This window comes from Odontesthes bonariensis, chromosome 13, assembly GCF_027942865.1.
Source record: "Odontesthes bonariensis isolate fOdoBon6 chromosome 13, fOdoBon6.hap1, whole genome shotgun sequence".
Classification (NCBI taxonomy): domain Eukaryota; kingdom Metazoa; phylum Chordata; class Actinopteri; order Atheriniformes; family Atherinopsidae; genus Odontesthes; species Odontesthes bonariensis.
In genome coordinates this window covers 17,534,162-17,555,029 of record NC_134518.1, presented here as the reverse complement: position 1 = coordinate 17,555,029, position 20,868 = coordinate 17,534,162, and the positions used below count along the sequence as shown (strand labels likewise).

Here is a 20,868-nt window from a genome sequence, read left to right as displayed (position 1 = left end):
TGAGCCACTGACGGTATATATCGCGGTATGGTACTTTTGTATATAAATTACAACAGAACAGTTTCTCAGTGGTTACCATAGCACCAAATAAACACTTTCAATCAGGATGTTTGCAGCAATATTAAATTAAATGTATTGTGCAAAACAGAAAATACAGGAAATAAAAAAAAATATATACGTTATATTTAAAAAATAAGAAAAGGTCAATTTCCTCGAATAAACTCTGTGAGAGAAAAGCCGCTGCCTCTTGGATAACGTAACTTCCACTTATTCAACATGCTCAAATATGCGTCATGTTTCAGACACCCCATTTGTGCATGTTAAGCTAACTGCTTGTTAATACGATAAGTTTTTTATTACTTTGCATGTCTTCCAAAAGAGAAAATAATCAGGATTTTGAGGATATTACCGTTACACACACACCAGCTGAGACGCAGGGTAGCAAAACATTATGGGCGTGAAAACGAAACTTAGAAAATCGTCTCGGCGCATGCGCAAAACCAGAAAGTAGCAAATCTCGACAAGTAGGAGAAGTCGACAGAACACCGGCTTTGACTCGTTTCATATTCCGGAGCATGGTTAGCCCGCAGGTGGTAAAACAAATTACTCGTGTTACCTTGTCTTGCGATTACTGTCGCCCGGCATATCCAAGCGGATGTTCAAAACTTTGCATTACTGCCGGACTCATGAGCTATTGCGGTATAAGGTATGCCAAAAAAATCTCTACCGTTGGTGAAAAATACCGCATAAGGTATGATACCGTGCATACCGCCAACCCCTAGATTCAAGTATGCCCTTGTATTTGATTATTTAAAAAAAAAAATCTGCATTCAAAAGGTAAACATTTTCAGATGTAGTTCCTATAAATTGATCAACTTTTCATTTGAGCTTTTGATAAATGAAAATAAATTATACTTAAATAGATCCTCCTACTGAGGCTGGGTTCTCTGAGATAAAAAAAAAAAAAAAACAACGGCGGATGTCATTGATTTGCGGGATGTTTTGCAGATAACCGCGTGTTGTTTTTCTGATGTCTTCCCTGCAAAATCTGGACCACTGCCTGATGACGGATTCAGTGCCTTTTTTTTCTTTGGAAGCCAAGTGGTCCTTCTCCTCTTTAGCTCCCCTCTTTGTGTCCTCACAGACTTGCTCGAGCACTTTGCTCTTTACTTTTATTTTCTCTGTGCTGTCTTCCCTCCACGATAAAGTCATTCAGTACGTCATTAAGTATATCCGATGCATCAATCACCCCTAGTTTGTATATTATATCTGCAAGTCATAAACAGTGGACTGAATCCATTAGACAGTGTTCATTATCTTTGTTATTATTGCATGTAAATGAAGTTCTTTGAGTACATGCGTAGCTCCTTTTAGGACAGATGCAAGACGACTTGCTTCTATTTAAGTGTGTTATTGTTCATTAGTAAAAAAGAGCAGCTGTTCAGAGGCACACAGATTGCAGTATTTTTTGCTCGCTGTCCTGCCACCATCTTCTGACACCTTACTGTTAAAGGGGAAGTTTTTTTTTGTTTGTTTTTTTTTAATCCTAGACCTTATTTTTGGCATAAAATACGTTCATCTACTCATTGATAACAGTTTGGTGAAAGTCTGCGTCCTTCGGAAGATATTTAGATCACTCGAGATCCGCGTATGTCCATATAACGGCAGAGAACAGGGCAGAGACAATACAGCCTCTAAATAAGGCCTTATCTGTCTTTATTTCACCAATACTTTAAGACGAATGAATGAACGCGTACTATTGCACTGTTAGCTTATAGCTGCCATGTTATTATTGGGGGCTTATGCAGGGTTTCTACACATGCGTCTAGTGGGATGACTTCATCAACGTGCGCAAGCTCATTCACTCGGGTAAGGACGTCCATCGTACTCAAAGTCTTCCTCCACTTCGTCAAAATCTAGACATTCTGCCATGTTGCACAAAACTAGCAGTAGCAAACTCCATGTGAAGTTAGCCGACTGTCACAGAGCACGGAGTAAATAAGCTGTGCTGCAGCGGCACGTGTCAATAAATCCAGGTTTAAAAAAAAAACCCAACAAACTTTCCCTTTAATGACAATACCATCTCCTTTCCTGATTCCCATGCATGGACCAGACTTTTTGCAAACTACTTGCGTATCAGGGTGCAAATTTAATAGCACGAGCTGCTATGAGCAAAAATGCCACGCTTTCACGGAGTTGCACCGACGGGTCAAAAACGTGAAAACTGCTCTTCATTTGAACTTAATCCGGTTTATTTTTACACAACATGTATAATATTTGAAACTTTACTAAAACATGTATGTGTAAAACAGATTCAGCTTTGTGTCACCCTACTATGACATTACTTTATACAAAAGTGGATACAGGTTTCTCTGACACGGCTGTAGTTATATCTCAAGGCGTCCATTGGAAGTTCTTGTTCATGCAGTTTCGTGTGTTGTGACAAATCCTGCTGAGGAACCACAGAGCTAGATGAGCTAGCTAAGAGCCGTCTCCTCCGCTAACCTGAGATTGTAGGTTGAGCAGCAGCACTCTCGTCTGCTGTTGCAGCCACTGGAGACGGCTCGTCTTCCGCTTCATCGAGCCTCCCTTCCACCTCTTTGCCTTTGCAGTCACAACACAGCTGAGCTAATTGATGACAACCCACCAGCCTGATGCCCGTATCATACGAGGAAAGAGTTTGCAGCAGTTGTTTATTTTGGGAATCGATTACTCTTATCTATTTATCCACTGATTAATCGAATGGATAAGAAATCTTTCTGCCTTATTAAAGGGCAATAATGCTGTCAGAAGAAGAAAGGCCTCTTAAGGTACGGAGTCTGATTTTTATCTGTATAAATGTTCCTTTCTGATTTTTACATCTCTTTAGAAAAAAAAGATACCAACTTAAATGTAGGAACTTCAGCCAGACCTCGCCACAGTCACCGCACATTATTTACTCGTGTCCATTCTAACTAGGACTCGTACTCGTTCCCGTTAAAATGCCAACATGGAACATAAGCTTGTGTTGGTTTTGCTCGGTGTGCTGGATGTGTTGAACGGGTGCTTTTGCTGAGACGCCGAATCATTTAAGCGTTTTTCATTAAGGTTTTTCTCTCACAATGGACCAACTGTACAGCAGTTTAGTTTTTTTCTCTGCTTTAGTTTAAAATGGTCCCAGAAATGAGACATTTTTTGTTTGTGATTTTGACTAAGCTTCTTGTGTGACACTTTCTGAGTGAAACGTGATGACAACTGAGCGAGTGTTTTTGTAACTTGATGAGTAATTTCAGTCCTATATCGACGTAAATGTGTGCAGGAATTGACCACATTTTAAGTTCTGGACGTGCAGGAGTGACATTATGCAACATTATGTGCAATACCAATAATCCTGTGCTAAAACGTAACCCCTGCTGTACATTTTTATTATGTATGATGCAGTCAGAGGAATGCTTTATACTTTAAAAACGAATGATTCTATGCAATCCCCTCTTGTTTCTCCATTTCAATCTATGTGATATATTTGCTGGAATTTTGGATTTTCTGAAAAAGTAAGTGTAAACGTCCTTATGCTCACGGTTTGGTGCTTTCTCTTCACTGACCAGGTATTCGTGGAGTTTGAAAATGCATCGCAGCGGTGCTCATGGGTGCAGGTTTATGACGACGTGGTGAAGGCCGTGCTGGTCGAAGACTCCATTGTTTGGGCCGGTCGCGCCGACGGTAGCGGGACGGCAGCAGTTTCAGCCTCGGCCGCAGCCTGGCCTGCTCTGGTGAGTGGACAGTTGGAAAGAGCGATGAGGCAAAACGCTCGATTGTGCGCCTGTCTGACGCAGCCTTTACCAGCTGGTAATGAAAACAAAAGCAGGGAACTGGAACTGAGTTTTGCTAGCGGGGACTTCCAGGACAAAAAAAAAAAAAAAAAGGGGGGTTGGGAACCACTGGTCTAGTGTGTAACTATTGACTTCCGAGGTGATTTGATTTGTCATTACGTAGTTAATGTATCCAAATTCAGTCAAAATGTAAAAATAAATTTGAAATTGGTTGTTTTGTTTATATCAGTGCAACTAGTATTACATAAGTAAAATAAATAAACGAATCAGTTACACAAGCATATATGTGTGATTTAAAGTGCTTTCCTGCTTGTTTTTGAGCTGGAACCAGCGTTCTAAGTGTTTCTCCACATGTTGAAATCATTTCTCCTCTTTTTCTGCAGGCTTTCCGTTCCCTCGTGGACAGAGTGGGATTAGGCTCGCTGGTTCCGGTGGAGTATTTTGGAAACAAGAATTTTGAGTTCCTGCCTGATAACAAGACTGTGCAGAAGTTTGAGGTGTGCAAAAGTGTTTTCTGACTTTTTGGTTGCGCCATCCTTCCAGTAAGATGCCAGCTCATGGTCATAATCGATGTTGGCTTCATTAGTTTATTATTTAGAATATTCACCAAACAATATAGAGACATTCTCTGGTTTTCTTCACCTTTATTTCTCATGTTTCATTTGAGAATTGAATATATATCTAGATTTTTGACTTACCAGACGAGGAATCTGTTTTGACTTTCAACTTAAAAAACAAACTAAAGCTTTTTTTACTCTGGTTTAAAAGAATCCAGTGACATCTGCAAACATCTGGCATTTGAGTGTTCAATTGCATTCGGTCCCTCATCAGATGACTGCTTCTGCAGTAGATGTGGGTTTTTATCGCTTCTGTTTCCAGTTGGCGCTGACGGGAGCACAGCTGTCATAAGCTCTCTGAGCTGCAGGAGTTGGTACAGCTCACTATGTCTGAACACATGTTTACCGGCCATAAAGTCTCACGCGGAGGTTCTGAAACCAACGGCAGTGACGGGATTGATCAGTTTTACTGTCTCCAAGACACCTGGCAGCTCACTCTTACTCCCGATGTGTGATTATTATTATTTTTTTTTATGTCCACGATCCAGTCAAAAGTAATAAACAAGCTCAGATTATCTCAGAAAGTTGCAAATATCAGAAACTGTAGCTTTATGTTACAGCGTCGTGCCTTTGCTTCATGGCTCATTCCTGTGACATGTTGCAGCTCCCAGAGCACTGAGGGTAGACATGCTATGCTACTTGTGGAATTAATCAGCCTATTTTAGTGGGTATTTGTTAAGAAGACCCAGTTTTAGTGTAAGTCTGCATCGAGTAAGGACCTTTTCTTTTTTTTTTTTAAGTTGGGAGTGCTGTTACTATTTCATGTGATAATCCAGTAAGCTTGTGCGCATTTTCCAGAACATTGTGGTTCGTGTCTTTGCAGATTGATAAGGACGTTAGACACACTTTGCTGTTGGAGCACCCCTCGCTGCAGGCTGCCATCTCCAGCTGGCGTACGGACTTTGAACTGCAGGAGATCTTCAGGAAGGGTAAAACTCAACCTTCAGCCGTACTGCCTCCACATGGTCTTTTTTCTCACATGATTAGACGCAAAACATTTTTTGATATTGGTCGCCGAGGTTTATCTGTCGTTTGAAATGTTTTACACTGAGACACTACGGGTCAGTAGGATGAATTATATCCCAGTATCATAGTGAAACTATATCAGGATATTACTTGCGTTAGGACAGTTATTTTTCTTATATTACAGGTTTTCTCTGAAATGTTATGTTTAAAAATGCAAATGGGATATTAAATAGCCATAAAATGAGCTAACTGGCATACACACCCATAAAAAAACATCTGGACACTGAATAAAGCTAAGTTCGAAGTTGTTGTTGTATTTTGTTGGCGATCTACAGATAAAGATTTACCTTGGGGGGGTTTTGGATATCTCACAATTTTTACATTAAACAGCTAGAAAAACACATGTTTGCCATGTTTTTCAGGATAAAATGTTCAATAAATCAGGCTGTGAATAAGATATGAACAAATTCCTCAGTAAAAACCTAAAAAGAACATAGATGGATGACGTTTTGGTGTGTGTAAGGGCTGCTTGGATGGAGATTTTTGACCCAGAGTGTGATGAGAGTTGGATTGTAAAATTCCATTAGTTTTGTTAGAAACCTAAGTTTTCCAGCCGTCATGAATAGGGATGGGAATTCATAAGATTTTTACGATTCCAATTCCATTTTCGATTCTGCTTAACGATTCGTTTCTTTATCGGTTCCCGTATCGATTCTCATTTGGAGAAAAAGGAACAAACCGGTCGATTAGCATCAACTTTGTTTAGTTTAGAAGTAACACGAGTCATGACCTTACAAACCCAACAACGGTGAGGTCCACATTTGTCTATCATGGCCTGGGTAATTTAACTCTTCCCTGCTCTGGTGAAAGGAGAAGCTGGACGTAGACTTGAACTGGGGGTAGTACCACCTGCCTCTGGCTCTGAGCCAGTCAGGCTCTGTCTCTCATGATTTCATCTAAATGTAATGCATGAGAAGGCATTAATTTAACCTTAACCGTTACTAACAGCAGGTTTTACAATGAGCCAAATGGCGCTAACATGATAGGCAGTGTTGTTTGTTTGTTTGTTTGTTAGTTAGTTAGTTAGTGACCTGCAGTGTTAGCCGAGGACATGCTAACGTTGCTGGGTTCAGAATCACCGACGTTAATCATTCATTCATAGTTATTGCATGTTGGTAGTATTTCCTCCCTTTGGTGAAATATTCACTTTGCAAGTTGCCCTGTTGTCGTCTTTTTTAGGGATGTGTAACCAAACTTTCGAGCATTTGTACCGCTTGGGCGCCATATTTACTGTTGACTGCTGGCTGCACTGGACTCGCCACGCAACGTTGCGTGGTGACATCATTCGCGCCCACTGGAATCGATAAAGGAATTGTTTGCAAAATCGCCAAACGATTCCAGGGAATTGAAACACAGGGAACCGGTTCTCAACAAGAACCGGTTTTCGATTCCCATCCCTAGTCATGAATGATCCGAAACGTACGTCGTGTGGAACATTTGCACCACATCAAAGCTGAAAAAATGAAAAACACGGCATGGCCTTTATCTGAGCAGAAGTAACAAACTGCTAACATTACACAAGTAAACCACATTTACATGCTTTAGGTCTTTCATCGAAGACCAAATGGCTCTAGAATATTTTATATGAAATCTTGACAACTTGATAATTAATTACGTGTTTGACCAACTATTTTGATGTTGGTCTATTTGAACAGTTTTGTCCATAACCAAGACAATTCCATTCCATTTACGCGTCAGCTTCGTTTTATTACATCTTGCAAAATTTTGTGAATTCTTGATTTCTTGGTGTGTGTTTTTTCTCCCGTGTCCTCCTGCGAGTTACAGTTAATGTCTTCTCTGCGAACAGTTCAAATGCACTTCTGTTGGCATTTTTGGTTCTGCAAGGATCTAACAGGAAGTTGTCACACGATGAACTAATTGCATCGTCCGAAATTGAAACGCGCCAATGTGACTTTGAGCTCAGCGTGAAACCCTTCTTTTTACTATCAAGTTTGGTTGTGATTGTATTATTTCTGCATGCCAGGGAGCAGTCGTCGTGAATTGCCTTTAAAAAGCTAACTTTTGGTGAATTTAGGAGGAATCTGGAGACGCACCCAGAGAAAGTCTCATGAAATAAACACCTTAAATGTGAGCGTTGGACACTTTTTTTTAATACTTGTCTGAAAGGGACTGAAGACGTGTTAGTTCTACTGTGCTTTGCCCTAAGTCCCGCATTTGTCCTCTGTGTAGTTGATCTTAAATGTTTATGGTCCACCACTTGCCTCGGTTGCTTGGTGAATGTGCATCCTTTGTAACGGTTAGAGGTCTTAAAGAGGTCGGATATATTTTCAAAGGCCACACACACCCACAACTTGAGTGCAGATAATCGTTATATAGCTTCTGAGTCATGTACAATCCTTTCTAAGTATTTAGAAATGTCCTTCAGTTGAAATAAATAAGAATAGTAAATAAGAGATGCTGGGGGGTGTCAAAGTGTTCCACATCGCTGTTGTGCTCTTTGTGCCAGATTTGAACCATTTTAGCCGCATGAATCTGTGCATCATTGTCATGGAAGGCGACTGATTTATTTCTATTGGTAGACACTTAAATTGGCAAAATGTTAATTTAGCACTTCAGTAGCTGACGACTTGCATAAACCTCCTCCAGACAAACTGAAGAGCTTCAAGATAAACTCTTAAACAATGATTAACAGTGAGCATACATTCTAAGAGCATACTGTGGCAGAATGCTAAATGATTTCTGTTGATAGACCAATAGCGATGAGACAAAGGCGAGAGTGGGGGAATGTCGGCATCTTTAGGACACTGATCTGCTAAAGTCTCGGACGTGTATTTAGAGTCTATTGAGTTCAGAGCCGACAACGAAAAGTAACACTGGATCTGTATGAAATGTGAAACTTGCACAATGACACTGGATTAGCTGTCCATGCCACATCAAAAACACACACGCGTGTACTTTAAATGTGTCTGAATCGAATTCTTTCTTTTTTCTCTGTTCTCGTTATTAGGTTCATACACCATTCAAGGACGCAGGGTTCGCGTGTACCAGCCAGAGTTTGAAGAGTGTTGGGCCTCCGGGTTGGTCTCACAACACGACCCTATCTCACACATCATGGAGATTACCATGGATAAGGTAGAGTTTCTGCTTTGTGTAAATGTATTCAGGTGGTCGGTGTGTGAAAGGATTCTGTGTAAAGACTTTTTTTCCTTTTTCTTTTTCTTTTCAGGCAGAAGAAAATCAGATGGTAGATCCTCGTGTGATACATGTCATGCTAACAGAGGAGGAGGTAATGTTTTCATAATACTCATCTCTGCATGTGGTGTGTAGTGCTGTATATGAACTACGCCCTCTAGTGTCCGATGCAAGCAAAAGTCTTTGCATAAGTGGAACCCTCGTGTGTTGAGTTGCATGTTGACTCAAGTTATTTGGTTGACACATCAGTCTCACTTCAAGTGATTTGTACATAGTGTGTACTTTGTAAGAGTCAGTTATTCACTTAAGCTTGATTTATTTATTTATTTATTTTTCTCCGAACAGTTGACCGTGACTCATGTAGTGAATGCACAACGTGGTTGGCTGTGCAAAATGTTCACTCTCTCCTGCTGGCTGATTTAGTTTATTCCTCCTTCTAAATTGTCACAGGCTGGTCCACTGCAGTTCCGTGTGTCTGTTTCTGCAGAGTTTAAATTATCTCTGTGTTGGTTCTCTCCACACGTGAAATACACACTGTTCCCATCTTTCCAATACTTTTCCCGTTATAAACTGCAAGCCCCGTTTCACGTTGTAGGAGATCTTTGCGTACTGACTCCGCCGCTTGTGCTCATCATTAATGCGGGATTGTTTCGTCGCAGAGCTAAATGGTCATGGTTTCTTTTAAAAAATACTCTGCAGCTCAGAGGGCCAAACAAACAGTTAGCCCAATAAGGCTGGGGTCAGTTTGACTTCCAGTTGCTGATCAGCCTGTTTTATACACGCCCATAAGAGATCACAGCTGATTACTGAACAGAGCTGTGGGGTAACGAGGCTTAACTTGAATGATGGTGCAGCTTGGTTTGTTTGTGCGGTAATGCATTTTCTCTAGATTTAAAAAAAATGTTTCAATATAACTATTCCCCAGCTTGGTAAGAATGGACGACGAAGAAAGGACAGCGAAACGATGAAGGGAGACGGCGGACGCAGACGTAGGACTGCTTCGGAGGGTGAGGACGACTTGAACTTGAAACGATTTAAAGGAGCCGGAGATTCTGAGACAGACGCACAAAACTGTGGTGACTCGAACAAAACTCCAGTGGAAGGGATGGGGATCTGGGCTGGAGACTCTGGTGAAAGAGTCAGCAGCACAACCAAAAACGGAAGCTCTTCAGAGGGAACCTCTCCTCTTGGGAGAGTGTCATCCCCAAACACAAACTCCTCACTCCCGATGGACCAATCAAACGCTGCTACTCCTCGCTATCCGGCCCACGTCAAAGAAAATGGCCGTACCCTCTCCACACAAGGAGCTGCAGACTCCACCACTACCATTGCTCACACCCCAACCCCTCCTCCCCTCAAACCAGCCCCGTCTCCCTTCTCCACCACATCTTTTCCTTCACTAGGCCAGATGCCAATCCTGGTCCCCGGAGCTCCAGCCCCGAAGGTCTCCTCACCCCCCCAGCCAGACCGAGAGGAAGCCTGCCAGTCGGCTTACTCTAAAACAGCTGCTCTCGTCTCCCCGGGGCCTGTCACCATTTCTTGGTCACAAGATAGTGGTCCCAGTGTGGCACTGTCTGCATCTGTGGGTTTCAGTTCTAAAGCTCCTGCATGGGGAAGCCAGACTGAGGTAAGACAGTCGGTGTGATTAGTAATGCATGACCATTAAAACAAATGTGTTTGTCTTTTACTTCACCCCAATGTCTCATTTGTTTTTCAGGCCTCCAAAACGCCATCGGGCTTTCGTGTGACCCAAGCTGTGGCCACTAATCCTGTATTTGGAGACGTTACCTCTCAGACCAACGGAGCTCCTGTCACCACCACAGCCTCCCAGGATACCCCCAGACCTTTTGGTTTTGGCTTTAGTGGAGCCAAGAACGAGACTCAGACCAAGCAAGACCAAAACCTGTTTTTCCAGTGCATGACCCAGAACTCTGGCTCCAGCCCAAGTCTAACTGCTGGTCAGACCCAAACCAAGGACACAAATTACTTTACTGCAGTGTCTGAGAGTCTGAGTAAAGAGCCCCCAAGTCTTTTCAAGCCAGCAACTTCCACCGAAGGGCTGAACACGCCTGAGCAGCCCAAAGTGCCTGAGGCCCATCCTGCGGGAAATGGGGTGTTCAACAAATCAGCCTTTCAGAGTGGCTCTCCAGGAGGACAGAGTTCTAGCTTAACAATTGGAGGTCTTGGTGTGGCCTCTGGAGCCCAAAGTGCTTCTAAGAAAAATGGTAATAATGGAACTTCTGCAGGGGGCATAGGGCTACACTCGAGTTTTAATTCCTCAGATAGCCACCGCAACATCTTTCTGCAGGCCTCCAAAGAGTCTGCTAATCCATTTTTGGCATATGGGGATAAAAACCCCCTTACATCTTTTGTTGGCCTCACTGGGACTGAACCACAGACCCTGGGTCCGACATTAGACAGTAAGCCTAACCTTTTCACTATGGCAGAGCAGTCGAAGGGGGTTCTGTCCTCCACATTCCCAGCACTTTCAGCTGCTGGTTCAGTCAGCTCTTCCTCCTCCCCTGCACCATCTCAGACTTTACAGAGTGAGGAAACTGTAACAAAAGAGGAACAAGAAGATGGAGAGATGCCCACATCCACCTCAGGCTGCCCCATGTTCGGAAGTACTAGCTCTGGTGGAACGGAGGACGTGCCTGTGTCCTTTGACCAGAGCCAATCTCAGAAATTTAGCCTCGAAGAAAGAGGCCAGTCATCCAAACATGACTCGGACTCTAGTAGCAACAGTGATCTCTCAGATCTTAGTGAGAATGAGGAGGGTCTTGAGAAGGGCCATGTCCCTGGAGGACCTCCTAATCCTGCCAAGGATGGAGCCATTATGCAGAAAACTAAAGTCAAAGGAGCTCCCAAGAGCCGTCCACGGAACAAGCCTTTCAAAGGTCAGTCTGGTTCATTTTACAGACTTGTAAAAATGTCTTCTGGAGACCAACATTATTAGGGATAGAATTAAAACTGCATTGTTTTTTTTTTTTCAGTGGGTCAATCTGTACTGAAAGATCAGAGCAAGGTGCGTCGTCTGAAGCAGTCTGGAGAGTCCTTTCTCCAGGATGGCTCCTGCATCAGTGTGGCTCCCCACCTGCACAAGTGCCGCGAGTGCCGACTGGAGCGCTACCGTAAATTCCGGAATACAGACGATGACAGTGATGATGAAGATGACCCAAATGTGGCCTGTCGTTTCTTCCACTTCAGAAGGTATCGGTTATGTGCTGCTCTGGCGCGTGGTTGGATCAATGCCTTGAGAATTGAGAAAACAATTCAGCTTCACTACTGAATATGTGTTTTTTTTTTTCTGCCTGTGACCAGGTTGGCTTTCACTCGAAAAGGTGTGCTGCGTGTAGAAGGCTTCCTCAGTCCTCAGCAGAGTGATGCCATGGCTATGGGACTCTGGTTGCCTGCACCGGCTGTCCAAGAGGGTCTTGATCTCGATACATCCAAGTACATCCTGGCCAATGTGGGAGACCAGTTCTGCCAGTTGGTCATGTCTGAGAAGGAAGCCATGATGATGGTGGAGCCTCACCGTGAGTATAAAGACTTCTCTCAGCTTGGATCGTGTTCGCGTTGTCAGAAATTTATATCATGTCCACAATTGAAATATTTTTCCGCTGTCCCTCAGAGAAAGTGGCGTGGAAACGTGCTGTCCGAGGTGTCAGAGAAATGTGTGACGTATGCGAGACCACCTTGTTCAACATCCACTGGGTGTGTCGCAAGTGTGGCTTCGGAGTATGTCTGGACTGCTATCGGCTCCGCAGAAACAGGCCAAGGGAAGGTAATCTATAGAGTGGGATTTAAAAGAATTTCAGTGCCGAGACAACCTGTTTACTGCAGTGTTCATGTTTCATTTTATTGGGGGTCGCGTGACTGTGTAGAAAATGTGCAACTCATCATGCACTTTTCTTCAGATGTCGATGAAACTCCAGAGGATGATGTCTTCTCTTGGTTAAAGTGTGCCAAAGGCCAACCTCACGAGCCACAAAACCTCATGCCTACACAAATTATACCTGGGACAGGTAACCCCATTACATGAGTGAATCATAAACTTATAAATCACAACATCGATAAGTAAATATCTCATATGGGTGATGATTTTTGTTGCTTCCCTCCATTAGCTCTTTATAACATAGGTGACATGGTGCACTCTGCAAGGGGCAAGTGGGGTATTAAAGCCAACTGTCCCTGTGCCAGTCGACACACCAAGCCTCTAGTACGACCTACTGCCCCCAATGGCATTTCACAGGTAGGGTTGTGCCACCTCTGTGCTTTGTCTTTGTGCCGCATTTTTGAAATAGTTTAACTCGAAGGCTCTGCGATCCTTTTGTGCTTGTCTCAGCAGTCTACAGCGAGCGGTGGGGGTGGCCTTGCAGCTGCAGCCTCTGGTACTGGCACCGCTCCAAAATCAGAGGGAGAGACGTCAGTTATCAAAACAGAAACTACACAAATGGCAAGGCCCTCGGACAGCGGGGGAGGGGAAAGTGTGGGTAGTACCAGTAACTCTGCCACTGGCACATCATCCCCCTGTAATGTCACCCAGTCCTCTGCCAAGGACTTGCGCTCATCGGGAGAGGGCAACAGCTCTGCTCTGCACTGGCTAGCAGACTTGGCCACTCAGAAGGCCAAGGATGACACCAAGGGTAAGTAGCAAATGAGAAACGCTGAGTCAGTATTATCTCGGTGCATAAAGAAAGTTTCAGATTTAAAATCGCTCCACCGTCCTCTCGCCGTTTCCTCTCAGAATCCAGTTCACTTCGCTCCGTGATGAATCGAGAAGGTCGGCCTCCCTTCGGCCTGGACTCACTCAGTGCCCTGTCAAAGCCTTCTGCTTCCAGCCCCAAGCTATTTAACAGCCTGTTACTGGGCCCCAGCATGACCCAGTCTAAGCCTGAGGGCTCCAGTCTCCGGGACCTGCTCAATTCCGGACCGGGCAAACTGCCTCAGGGCCCTGGAGAAAGTGGGGTACCGTTCCCCTCTGTTTTTACCTCAGCAAGTGTAAGTTTTCGTTTGTGCATGTAGTTTTGCGATGTATTCCAAACTTAAAAAAATCTATTTGAAAAAACTTTACCAGCACATTTTCTAAAAGCAGCCCAGTTGTTGTACTGAAAACAGCCTGTAGATGAAACCAGCAGGAGTCTATTCAAATCACCCTTTCTCCTCATCTCCTTATTTGGCAAACACCTCCACCAAATCCATAATTACAATCATTTAAATAGTAAGAATATTAAGATTCGAAGTAATGATAATTGTGGTATTGTTATTATTGTATTAATAAAGTAATGCTATTTAATTAGTGAATGCTAAGGTGTTAACTACTAAAACTGACTTCTTTCACAAAGGAAATCACGACTTCCACAGCTTTGTAACCCAGAATGAATCTTTCATTTAGAGTGACAAACTGAAGAGCAGCCTGCCGAACTTCCTGGATCACATCATCGCCTCCGTCGTGGAGACCAAGAAAGCAGAGGGCCGTCGCTCTGGGACCTCTGAAAGTGGCGAACTTGGCGTTTTGGGGGCTCGTAAAGATGGAGTAATGGGCCTTAGTGTTTTGGAACCACATACCTCTCACTCCTGGCTCTGTGATGGGCGACTTCTTTGCCTACAGGATCCCAGCAACAGCAACAACTGGAAGATCTTCAGAGAATGCTGGAAGCAAGGACAAGTAAGTAACCAGTAGAGTATATATCTACATGAACATGGAATGGAAACATATTCCTTGAAAATATGAATATAGGGACAACAAATCATATGGCTTTAAGGGAAGTGATGGATGAAATGCTGCAGCTTTGATTAATGTCACTCGAGTCTGAGCTTCTACTTCTTCTTCTTCTTCTTTGTTCCCAGCCTGTGTTGGTGTCAGGTATACATAAACGCCTGAAATCTCACTTGTGGAGACCCGATGCCTTCAGTCAGGAGTTCGGAGACCAGGATGTAGATCTGGTGAACTGTAGAAATTGTGCTATTATCTCTGACGTGAAGGTGCGAGACTTCTGGGATGGCTTTGAGATCATTTCCAGTGAGTTCTCGAAGCATATAAACTGTACAGCCATGTGCGCGTTCCTCTCTGTTGTCAATTGAAACTAATGTATTTTCTGTAACTGCAGAGCGACTGCAAGATAGTGACGGTATGCCCATGGTGCTGAAATTAAAGGATTGGCCTCCAGGTGAAGACTTCAGGGACATGATGCCCACAAGGTGAGAAACCCAACAATGGCTTTTCGGTGTCCTCAGCAGAACCACAGCGTTGCACCAACACTGGAAATTCTGACTTTGATACAATAATTTGAAAGGTATCATCATGTGATGCCATCTTAATTTTACACACAGCGTCTGGTATGTGTATTGTGTAGGTGTCACAGGCCTCTGTGCGTAAATGCAGGTTTCATTAGTGGAACTCTTATTGCTGTTTGCCATCCTGGTGATTTGGCCTCTCAAGTCATCTTTTTAAAACAAAAAACATTACAGCCAAGATATTTTTGCCACACAGAGTTTAGGGTGAAACGCACCTTAAAAGCAGAAACAATGTTGTGGCTTCGGGAGTTTTTGGGAAGCCTTTTTTTTTTTTTTTTGGATTTTCAGAGATGTATTTTCGCTCTTAGTTGGTTAAGGTCTTTTATTCATTTATTTTTTTTAATGTTTCCCTTAAAAGGTTTGATAACTTAATGGAAAACCTCCCGTTGCCCGAGTACACGAAAAGAGATGGCCGTCTAAACCTCGCCGCCCGCCTGCCCAACTTTTTTGTGCGTCCTGACCTTGGACCAAAGATGTACAATGCCTATGGTAAGAGCAAATGTCCTTTCTCTCTCTGATCCAATATACGTTCATATTCACTGTCTCCCTCGTTGTTGTTTTTTTTTTTTCTTTAATTGTATATTTTTGATCTTACCTTCAGGCTTAATCTCGACTGAAGACAGGAAGGTGGGAACCACTAACCTCCATCTGGATGTGTCGGACGCTGTCAACGTCATGGTTTACGTTGGCATCCCTCATGGAGAAAACAACGAGGAGGACGGTCAGTAGACTGAAACACGCTGTCTCCCTTTCTGTCGCACGCACGCACGCACACACTCACACACTCACACATGAGGTTAAGGTGCGAGAAATATTACAAGACACCCTTTGAACTGAACAAATAACTCATTAAAGTCACTGCTTACTTCTCAAATTAAAATTGTGTAAAATATTTTTACTTATATATTTTATTCCAGTTTACTCCCCCAATGCCAAATACCATATATTGTGTGCCTGTAGGAACAAAACCATTTCTGGAAAACAGTCAATACCTCTCAGCTCACAATTGAGCTATTACCACCTGCACAGTTTTGTAGATGTAATTACAACCTTGTCAAGAGTACCATGATTAGGCTTTTACTGGCTGTAGTTGCTCCAGGCTTGATATGCTTGGAAAAGACACTGGAGAGACCCTCCAGTGGGTCTCACCAATTTACATTGTGACAAAATTTCTCCTTCACAGAGGCCGAAATCTCTGGACGCAAAGGTCTGTAGACTTTCCGTTGTATCACTTGAGTAGCATGCCCTTCTTCTTGACTAACTCCCTTCTTCACTCCTGCGCTCCATCCTTCTGTTATTATCTGTGCAGTAGGGGCCAGAGCACCAGGACCCATCCCTCGGTTTGCAGTGTTGCATGTCCTGTACCCTGCTCTAAATTTCTATGCAAATGCAACTTTTATTAAACTGAATAATGGATGGCATTGAAACTCCTCATGTTACCCTCTTGAGATAAATGCTGCACTTCTCTACGTGGATATCAGGTTTTGGTTGAAAATGCACATTTGCAGCAATGTGAATTCCATGAAATGACATGAGTTCAGATGTCATACAGCTTATTGCACTGGGACTATCCTCCCTCCCTGTTTGCTTCGGGTGCACAGTGCTCTGGTCCTTAGACTGTGGGAGAGAAGTTTGAATGAGGGGCATCTAGAGTTGGCATTTCTCTTCCTCCGCAGGCTTCTTTTCACTCATCACAGTGACTCTGACACACACACACACACACACACACACACACACACACAAAACAAGGGATGGGTATTGTTAGGAATTCTTTTGTGACGGATGCTGCTTATCAAATAGTTTCCTGCGGTTTAGTAGAATTAAAACGCCTCACAAAGTTTCCAGGCGCTCTGTGTGTCCCATCTCCATTTGTTTTGAATAAAAGTCCATCGTCACGGCTTCCTTTCCGTTTTGATTAAGTAGAGAAATCAAGAGTTGAGGGTCAGCTCAGCTGTCCTGAGCTGATAAGTGTGAGCAGGAAGTAAATGGGCCAACTGTGCTTAAGTTTGTCGCGTTTAAACTTGAGCATGTGCAGTAACTTTGTAAAGCTGCTTACTGTGGAGTTGTTGCATGACTGTACCAATCTGTGTGCAACAAGCAGGCAAAAGAGCTTCGTTTGGCTTTGTCAAATTATCAATTTTGCACAGATCCTCCGTACCCATTCCTGTGCAGCTGTTGGCACACACATTATGCACCAGTCCGTCTTTATCTTACAACCAGAGGTTTTATTCACGCATCAAATTAAACATGCATACTGATGTTTTGGGCGGACAAGTGAACAGCACACACACTGGGCTGTCACCCACCCAAACGCAAACACATAGTTCGGTTGCGCAAAGGCACCGACAACTTTGGGCTCAGCTGGAGACAAAGGTCCATTCAAACATACACAGAGGTCAGTGTCTTTCTAAAGTAGTGATCAGTCTGTAGTATAATGAGATGTCGGCAGTAGTTTTACTGCGGCTGCTGTACAAATCAACAGTAGGCTGTGGATGTGAGCGTTGTGTCAGTAAATGTGATTGTGTAGTCTGTAAATTGTCCTTTTTTCTGCCCTGGTGGTTCTCAACTGGTCTGGCCACGGAAATCCTCTTTTGATTTTAAGTAACTACCCAAATATTATTCAAAGAATTGAGCCATTTTCATTGATCTATCCATTTATTTTAGAATGAACAGTGATGTAATCTGAGATGCTTTTATGCATTAGAAATGATAGTGGCTGTGGCGTTTTTATGCTTTGCCAAGGGCGTTCACTTTTGGGCGGAGCAGGGAAGCTGCAATGTCTTCTTCATCTTCCTCTTCTTCTTCCTCTTCTTCGTCCTTTTCTCCTCGGCTATTCAAATCTGTAGCAGCCCCTTCAAACGTATAGCTATAAAGTTGAAATTTGGCTCATTTACTGCGGGACAGCAATTGAACTATTAACAAGTTTTCATGTTTGGTCGTTGAGCACTGAAAATAAAAAAAGGTAGCTTTGAATTCCATGGATCAAAATTTCCAGCATAGGCTATTGGATTTTATTTTTCGAAAAATTAAAAAAAAAGTTACAAGCTTTTTCCATTCATTCTTCACTTGAAATTGGCACAGATGATCTTGCAGGAATTATATGTGTTTAATGGAGTATTTGTCCCTCACAGCCAATCAAAACTGGTTGTGAAGTGACCTCATGTTTCAGCAATGATTCGATCCATCAAAACCAAATGTGGAAACAGTGCAACTCTGTTGTCAGCTTTTTACGTGACCCCGATGAGCAAGTTGCCATCCCGACTGCGCCCGCTTCAGTGCTTTGACCCCCTTTTCGCTGCTTGCAGCTTCATTAAGTAGCATCACTTCTTTGTGGCTAAACGATGAACACACAGGACCGCTGCTTAGGATTCATGTGATGTAGAAAAAACAACAACATTCTGTAGTTTCAAACAGCATCTTAAGAGAAGCACTAAAACCCGTTAGGATGGCTCGGGACCCAATGTGGTGTCATGAACCGCCAGTTGAGAACTTCGGCTCTGCACCATTTTGTTGTTTTAATGAGCTTTTATAGAAAGACAACTTCAAAGTCCCAATAACTCAAGCAGGTTCTCATTATGTAGAGTCATTCTTGAAAGTGTAAAAAAAAAAACACTGTTCAAGAACTGCCCACGAAGTTTCGAATCTCAGCCTGTATGTAAAGAAACTCTGCTATGATGAGAAGTTATTGAGGCCCTTCACTGATGAATGTTTTGTATCCTGTATTTGTGTGCATTGTTCTCTTATTTTTGCTCTCCAGAGGTCATGACCACCATTGATGAGGGCGATGTGGATGAAATGACGAAGAGGAGGGTGCACGAGGGAAAGGAGAAGCCGGGAGCTCTCTGGCACATCTATGCGGCCAAAGATGCCGAGAAGATCCGAGAATTGCTCCGCAAGGTCAGGAGCCCATAGATTTCTGTCTCGGATATTGTTGGGACCCTTTCAACGCCACGTTGCCTGGGTCCCTCGCAGAGGTGTCAGAATTCTCAATCGTTAAATGGATGATGTCATCTGAACTAAGCCGTGGCTTATCCTTACTTACCCGTCTCAGGTGGGAGAAGAGCAAGGCCAAGAGAACCCTCCAGACCACGACCCCATTCACGACCAGAGCTGGTATTTGGACCAAGTGCTTCGCCGCAGGCTCTACGAAGAGTACGGCGTCCAGGGCTGGGCCATTGTACAGTTCTTAGGGGATGCCGTGTTTATCCCGGCTGGAGCGCCACACCAGGTCTGACGCATCGTACAGCGTGAAGTTAACTTAAGACACAAATTTAAGTTCTCTCTTCATAAACATGTTTGTTCTTCTCATCTCAGGTACACAACCTGTACAGCTGCATCAAGGTGGCAGAGGACTTTGTGTCTCCCGAGCACGTGAGGCACTGTTTCAGACTGACGCAGGAGTTCCGACACCTGTCCACAACTCATACAAATCACGAAGACAAGCTACAGGTCGGTGTTTTGTTTTTGTTTCTTTTCACCCCCATAAAAATAAGTTTTCATGTCTTATTTTACTTTTGATCTGGTCTGTCGCACCAGAAAGAGACACGCTTTTAACTAAGCGCTTATGATTCCACCTGACAGCCTCTTCGTTTATTTCATAAGAGAAAAATCAAGGAAAAGGCTTAATCACAACACCACTGTGTGTACGAAGAAGCGCTTTCAATCCATTTCTTTTGGGAAAAGCTCTGATTTGAATCGTGTCGGTTTATGAAATCTAATTGCGGATTTATAATTAGCTTCAGTAAATGTCTCCCAAAGTGTTTTTTTTTTTTTTTTTTGACAAAATGGTTAAAAATCTGAATAAAACATTCGAGACGTACAACAGTGGAATGTTGCTTTAACAGACCTTACTCTTTCTGCTCCGACTCAGGTGAAGAACATCATCTACCACGCAGTGAAGGATGCGGTCGGGACACTGAAGGCCCACGAACCCAAACTAGCGCGCCCTTAGACCTTCGTCCCAGACAACCAGCCGCTGAAGACCACTCCACTACTCACGGCGTAGATCACACACCTACATAAGTACAAGCTGCAGAGTACAGCGATAATGTAGGCTATTCGTGGCAAGGAGAGTCTTGTTTTTTTGGGGGGGAAAAAGAACATTTCATTTGGGGGAGGGGCTAATCGATGCTTGGATGAAGGAGGTCCTTCATCGCTGTTACACAGTACGCTTGTCTAGTTGTTTTTCAAATTTATTTTTTTTTTTCCGTTGTTTTTGTTGATTAACATTGTATTTAAGGTCAGTGTGTTCTGTTTTCATTGTATATGTAAGACGTGGGAGCGAGGGAGGTAAAAGCTGCCGTGCCTTTGGAGCAGAGGTTCAGCTACAATATAAGCAACTGATGAAATGTGAGTGCTGGGCTAACTTTCCTGTTTTGATGACATTAATACTTTTCTTCGATAGGAGCGAGGTTGACATGTTTTTGTAGACTTTCCTTTTTTTTTCTGTTCTTTGCTTAAAGTTTTTAAACATTTGATTGTTTCTGCCCTCAGTGGCTGACATGATTTTGCGACGCAGCCGGTCAAGGGAAGCAGACCAAAGTTTTGTATTTTTAGTTTTCTTATTTCTCTTTTAGAGCAAGAGATCTTCTTTCTTCTTTCTTTTCTTTTTTTTGTGTCTCTTAGCACAAGGTAATGGAGAGCTTCAGAGAGGGCAATTTTTCTTTCCCACCTGTCTTTGTCCCATTGGTTCAACACAAACTGCAGACTTCCAACATTGTTCAAGAATCAGAATTGCAGCTGAACAGAACTACTGGCCATTAACATTGTATCAATATATATATTGATCTTAGCAGTCTGTTTGATTTTTCACAATAAAGTTTACAAAAACTACTTTGTGTCGTGCTTACTCCTCCCTGCAAAGTCTCATTTCACACGCAGCCAGCCCGATTGTCTTAAGAGAAATTGCTCTGACTTGGAGCTTCTGGTAATTCCAAAAGACTTGTCAGGAGATTTGGGTAAAAAAA

The 20,868-nt window shown here is 43.1% G+C and overlaps 1 protein-coding gene across 2 annotated transcripts in view; it reads left to right on the top strand.

Annotated features, from left to right (window-relative positions):
• The window catches only part of kdm3b (lysine (K)-specific demethylase 3B), a 29,917-nt gene extending 9,183 nt beyond the window's left edge, over positions 1 to 20,734 (top strand). Inside the window, exons 2-25 of one of the 2 annotated variants that reach the window (XM_075481238.1) lie at positions 3,585 to 3,749; positions 4,193 to 4,306; positions 5,250 to 5,355; positions 8,421 to 8,545; positions 8,640 to 8,699; positions 9,531 to 10,232; positions 10,323 to 11,502; positions 11,599 to 11,815; positions 11,927 to 12,141; positions 12,237 to 12,389; positions 12,523 to 12,630; positions 12,730 to 12,857; positions 12,954 to 13,251; positions 13,353 to 13,606; positions 14,001 to 14,273; positions 14,456 to 14,627; positions 14,716 to 14,806; positions 15,261 to 15,391; positions 15,504 to 15,623; positions 16,086 to 16,109; positions 18,660 to 18,799; positions 18,954 to 19,130; positions 19,217 to 19,351; positions 19,773 to 20,734. In XM_075481238.1, coding sequence (XP_075337353.1) covers positions 3,585 to 3,749; positions 4,193 to 4,306; positions 5,250 to 5,355; positions 8,421 to 8,545; positions 8,640 to 8,699; positions 9,531 to 10,232; positions 10,323 to 11,502; positions 11,599 to 11,815; positions 11,927 to 12,141; positions 12,237 to 12,389; positions 12,523 to 12,630; positions 12,730 to 12,857; positions 12,954 to 13,251; positions 13,353 to 13,606; positions 14,001 to 14,273; positions 14,456 to 14,627; positions 14,716 to 14,806; positions 15,261 to 15,391; positions 15,504 to 15,623; positions 16,086 to 16,109; positions 18,660 to 18,799; positions 18,954 to 19,130; positions 19,217 to 19,351; positions 19,773 to 19,853 — 5,169 coding nt within the window. In that variant the 3' untranslated portion in view covers positions 19,854 to 20,734. Of the gene's footprint in view, positions 1 to 3,584; positions 3,750 to 4,192; positions 4,307 to 5,249; positions 5,356 to 8,420; positions 8,546 to 8,639; positions 8,700 to 9,530; positions 10,233 to 10,322; positions 11,503 to 11,598; positions 11,816 to 11,926; positions 12,142 to 12,236; positions 12,390 to 12,522; positions 12,631 to 12,729; positions 12,858 to 12,950; positions 13,252 to 13,352; positions 13,607 to 14,000; positions 14,274 to 14,455; positions 14,628 to 14,715; positions 14,807 to 15,260; positions 15,392 to 15,503; positions 15,624 to 16,085; positions 16,110 to 18,659; positions 18,800 to 18,953; positions 19,131 to 19,216; positions 19,352 to 19,772 lie in introns of both variants that reach the window. The other variant, XM_075481237.1, reaches the window with a different exon arrangement.
• Positions 20,735 to 20,868: the final 134 nt, after the last annotated feature.